Below are 5,847 nucleotides of genomic sequence, written 5' to 3' on the forward strand. Positions count from 1 at the left end.
CTCTTTGGTGAAAGAAAACACAATAACATAACATTTGCAATCAATTAGTGCCCTGGATCTGATGATGAGCTCAAGTGTGAATGCATGGGGCCCAGAGAGCAGAAGCCCCCCCCCTGTACTGTACAGGACTCATCATTACAGGAGTAACCGATCCCCCTTAAGTTTCTACTCCACAAATTCTTTAATGTTTATTTTTAAGGCCCAAGTATTTAGCAGCTGTCGCCCCCCCCCAGATCACGTGACGCCCCATCTGCCAAAGTGTAACCTTTATAATGAGCACGCAAACTGTAATTAGAGTAAAAAAAAAAAATATGTAAAAACCAATAACAATTGTGACAAATTAATCACAACAACATCAGGCTAGATTAAATTCTTAACAGTTCATTTATTAACCAAAAATATATAATTTTTCTTGTACAATTTGGCTTCTTTTTAGGACTTATGTACATTTTTTACTCTATATACAAAGAACAAAAAAAAACAAAAAAAAAAAAAACAAAAAGAAATGAATGACTCTTCATTATCACAGGACAAAGCCCATACAGAACTGAACTAACCTGCATGTGAGTATAGGAGTCTAGGAACCGAATCTGCTCCATCTTATACACAGACATGCTGACAACAAGGAACTATACATAGATTTATATTTATATATTTATATATATATATATTACAGCCATTGCAACAGAAGTAAAAAAAAAAAAAAAATAATAAAATTAAAAAATAATTAAGAAAAAAAATGTTAGGAGGAGGATAATGCAGATAAGATCATTGCTGCGTCCAACTGATTCTGTGACCTGAAAATAATAAAATAGTCATATATTAAATATTTGCAAATTTACTTATTTATTTTTTTGCATAAATTTATATATATATATGTGTAATATATTCGTTTGATTATAAAATTTATTTTTTTTTCGTTTTTCTGTATCTTTTTTAACTTTAGATATTTCTTACTAGATATTTTGCTTTTTTTTTAGACTCAGTTTTATTTCTTTATTATGGTAAATACATTTTTTTTTTTTTAAAAAAAAAACTCCATTTTTTTCTCCGTTTCAGTCTTTTCGTTAGCGATTTCGTACAGTACTTTTTGATCTATTGCCTTTTTTTTTTTTTTTTCTTTTTGGTCTAAGAGCCAGAAATCCTCTGGTTAAAGGAGTTTTTTTTTCCTTGTAATAATTTTGCTTGGATTCAGCAGCAGCATCTGCCAGGTCTAATAAGTATTCGGCGCAGCCATCGTATACAATTATGTGGTCATAATGACAGACATAAAATTAAATATAATTGTGAAGTAGTCAGTGATTCATAGGCCCATTAAGAGCAATAGTGGTTAGCTCTAAATAACAGATAGTCTAAAGACAAAGGGAATGCAGGAACAAGAGCAAGTAGATAGTGGGACTATTACTAAATATATATATATTTATACACATGTATTAAAATATACACACAAACATGTATACTCACATTTACAAATGTATAAATATATATGCACACATTATATATACATCTAATACTACACACATTATATATACACCCATATATAAATTATATATATAGACACATTATATATAAATAATATATATATATATACACACAGACATATATAAATACACATATAAATAATATAATAACAACATTATACCTAAATAAAAATATATTTATATCTCTGTCTACATATATATATTAATATATTTAAACACACACATATACATATATATATATAATATGCAGGACACACACAATGTCTCTTCTCTTACCTCCTCTGCACAGGCTGGAAAGCTGTACTTAGAAGTTTTTTTTCTAGATCCAATGTGATCGTTCTGTCTATAAACACAACGGAACAGATCTGTCACTTGCTGGCAATGTCTCCCTAACGTTTTACAATACTCATTGGGGGAAAGGAGAAACGAACTAAAAGTGATCGAAAAGTTGTCAGGAAACTTCTGTCTCACAGAGACACCGAGAACCAAGCAAAAAGTTATAAAACCCCCACTAACACTTAGTAAATGTGAGTCTTGTGCTTGGCCCCGATGTGTGACCGGTCAGTGACTGGTGAGCGGACAATCGGGAACCTGCACAGCAGCAGTCAGGAGCAGAGACTCCCCGCGATCACAGCGAGCGGCACTCATCTACCACCGCACCATCCTCCGGTATATGGTGGCGACATGAGCAAGAAACCGATTCTCCCCGGCCCAAATATTACAGAGCACAGAACTACTCACAGATAGATAGATAATAGATATAGACAGATAGATAATGGATGATAGATAGATACTAAATACTTTATCAATCTCCCCATTTTAAAATGTCCTTTTCTTTGCACTCATACACACCAGTTATTTTCAGACTGTCAGTATTATTCTACAATTATCAATCTATCTATAACATCTCTACGTGTTTTTATTTCTACTCATTCACACTAATTATTTACATACTTTCGATATCATTTTACCATTATCTATCATCTCATTGTTCTTTTCTTTCTATTTATACACGAGTTATTGACACTCTTTCAATGCTATCTATGTAACCCATATCTATCTATTTATCTCTATTATCTATCTATCTATTTATCTCTATTATCTATCTATCTATCTATTTATCTCTATTATCTATCTATTTATCTCTATTATCTATCTATTTATCTCTATTATCTATCTATCTATTTATCTCTATTATCTATCTATCTATCTATTTATCTCTATTATCTATCTATCTATCTATTTATCTCTATTATCTATCTATCTATCTATTTATCTCTATTATCTATCTATCTATCTATTTATCTCTATTATCTATCTATCTAAATAGAAAAAAAAAAACAGGCAGCACTCCTGGTGCTGCCTGTTTTTTTTCTATTTATATTTTGTGTTGGACAACCGCATTATTCAGGACTATTGCACCCAAAATCTGCTCAAGTTTGTGCTGCTGTCTGTTTTTTTTTTTCTATCTATCTATCTATCTATCTATCTATCTATCTATCTATCTATCTCTATCTATCTATCACTCTGTCTATCTCTATCTATCTATCTATCTATCTATCTATCATCCCATGTCTGTCTCTCTCTCTATCTATTATCTATCTATCTCTTATCTATATCTATCTATCTCTTATCTATATCTATCTATCTCTATCTATCTATCTCTTATCTATATCTATCTATCTATCTCTTATCTATATCTATCTATCTCTATCTCTTATCTATATCTATCTATCTCTTATCTATCTCTATCTCTTATCTATATCTATCTATCTATCTATCTATCTGTGTAATAAAGCCACGGCACATATCTCCATTTCGAACATAGTGGTAAATATTGACCCTTGATTGCTCCACGTTCTGCAGTGTTTGTAACCAATCCCTGAGCTGTGAGTGCTGGCCCCTCAGCAGGACCCCCATGTCAGCAGCGCCCCTGGCCCTCCTCACCTGCCCCTGGCTCTGCTGGCTGCTGCTCCCCGGCTGCTTTGTGGAAGGCTGCAGTGCCAGTGTGGCTCGGTGCAGTGTGAGTGACACTCAGTCCTTGGAGGAAGTGAGCAGAGTTCAGGAGGGAGAGCTGCTGAGCTGAGAATGTCCTCCCTGTCCAGCTCTGGAACCTGCTCCCCGGACAGGCAATGAGTCTGTGCTGTGCTATCAGGCTCTGGGGGCTCCCACCAGTAGTGTGGGGGGATTTGTGGGGGTTGTCTGGAGCAGTGGCTGTCTCTGCCAGGGACCAGATTTTGGGTTTATGGGCCGCTGGCAGGCTGTTGTCCTGGGAGGGATTGGGGGAAATATTGTCCAGTTTGAGCTGTTCATGAGTGGGTTGTAGGGACTTGGCCTCCTCAGGAAGCTCACACTTGTCGTGCACCCTGCTGTCCCCAACCACAGACTTGAGGAACCTGTCCTCCTCAGCTGCATTCAGGTCCTCAAAGCCATCCGAGCCCTCAGAATCATCACTCCTGGCGTCAGTCTTGGAGTCTGAGTGCAGGTCTGTGTCCTCCTGCTCGTCCAGGTCCTCCTTACTCTCAATGTCCTCAGTGTCAATGTTCTCCAGATCGATCTCCTCTTCATCCTCCCTCTTGTCTTCTTCATGGTCACTTTCATAGGAGTTCCCCTCCTCATCAGTCCTGCTCCTGGGGGCCCAGGTCATCTTGTTCTCCTTTTTAAGCCTCCTCCGTGCGTTGGCAAACCAGGTGGACACTTGGGTGAGGGTCATCTTGGTGATGATGGCCAGCATGATCTTCTCCCCTTTGGTGGGGTAAGGGTTCTTCCTATGCTCGTTGAGCCAAGCCTTGAGGGTGCTGGTGCTCTCCCTTGTTGCATTTTTAGGCCTGGAAGGATCTCCAAACTGATACTGTCCATAGGGATAAAATGCTGGATGATGGTGGGAAAAGGCTGCATGCTGCACCCCTGGACTGTCCTTCATCTCATACTGAGAGCCCTGCAAGAAAACCAAAAAAGGGCAAAATTACAAAGCCTGGATCTGAAATGAACATTTTTACCCAATTATCACTATCACACATAAATTACTACTATTACTGTACTAGTATTGCACAGCACGACCCCTACAGAAAAGTTTCCCATATATATATATAGTAGTAAGTCCAGAAGATTAATTACAGATTTCTTAAATGATTAATGGAAAAAAAAATAGTGTAAAAGATAATTGTTAAAAAAAATTAAATAAAATAGCTAGATATGAAACAATGATGTCAGGTCAAGCAACATAAAGGTTTCATTTTCCTACAATTGACTAACAGTAGCAGTAATAGTAGAAGTCATTAATCATTAGATTTGTATATATTTATTACATATATACTTATTTATATATATAAACATATAAATACATCTAAATAAACTCCACTTTTTTCACCACTGCAACTTAGAGTGTTTCCTTCCTATATGTTTTGGTATATATATATATATATATATATATATGTGTGTGTGTGTGTGTGTGTATGTATATAGATAGATATACATATGCACAGACATATATATATTTGATATTCATATATATTATTTATATCCATATATTTAAATTTATCTATATATATGCTACAGATATGTATATATATACTGCTAAAAAAAAATACAGGGAACACTAAAAGTTGGATCAGCCTGTAACTTGTTCCCTTTATTTTTTTTGAGCAGTATATATATATAATCGACAAATATAGTAGATAATATATAGTAATAATATAGTAGTAGATAATATATAGTAGATAATATATAGTAATAATATATAGTAGTAATATAGTAGATAGTAGTAGACAATATATAGTAGATAGTAGTAGACAATATATAGTAGTAATATAGTAGATAGTAGTAGACAATATATAGTAGTAATATAGTAGATAGTAGTAGACAATATATAGTAGTAATATAGTAGATAGTAGTAGACAATATATAGTAGTAATATAGTAGATAGTAGTAGATAATATATAGTAGATAGTAGTAGATAGTAGTAGATAATATATAGTAGATAGTAGTAGATAGTAGTAGATAATATATAGTAGATAGTAGTAGATAATATATAGTAGATAGTAGTAGATAGTAGTAGATAATATATAGTAGATAGTAGTAGATAGTAGTAGATAATATATAGTAGATAGTAGTAGATAATATATAGTAGTAATATAGTAGATAGTAGTAGACAATATATAGTAGTAATATAGTAGATAGTAGTAGATAATATATAGTAGATAGTAGTAGACAATATATAGTAGTAATATAGTAGATAGTAGTAGACAATATATAGTAGATCCATTTACTTGGACAATGCAAAAAAGAGGAAAGAAAGCTATTGTGACCACAGGGTCCTGCACATATGTAAGGGGTTAAGCCCTTACCAGCTGTGGGAAGATGGGCA

General features: G+C 34.2%; 1 protein-coding gene across 1 annotated transcript in view; it reads right to left on the reverse strand.

The window, feature by feature from the left end:
- Positions 1-365: 365 nt before the first annotated feature.
- Positions 366-5,847, reverse strand: part of IRX3 (iroquois homeobox 3) — a 5,948-nt gene continuing 466 nt past the window's right edge. Inside the window, exons 1-4 of the mRNA XM_073581631.1 lie at positions 5,828-5,847; positions 3,429-4,419; positions 1,758-1,824; positions 366-797 (exon numbers count right to left, since the gene is read on the reverse strand). The exon at positions 5,828-5,847 is cut by the window's right edge and continues 466 nt beyond it. Coding sequence (XP_073437732.1) covers positions 743-797; positions 1,758-1,824; positions 3,429-4,419; positions 5,828-5,847 — 1,133 coding nt within the window. The 3' untranslated portion in view covers positions 366-742. The remainder of the gene's footprint in view (positions 798-1,757; positions 1,825-3,428; positions 4,420-5,827) is intronic.

Source organism: Dendrobates tinctorius, unplaced genomic scaffold (genome assembly GCF_039654945.1).
Source record: "Dendrobates tinctorius isolate UK_male_01 unplaced genomic scaffold, ASM3965494v1 ptg000009l, whole genome shotgun sequence".
NCBI classification, from domain to species: Eukaryota; Metazoa; Chordata; class Amphibia; order Anura; family Dendrobatidae; genus Dendrobates; species Dendrobates tinctorius.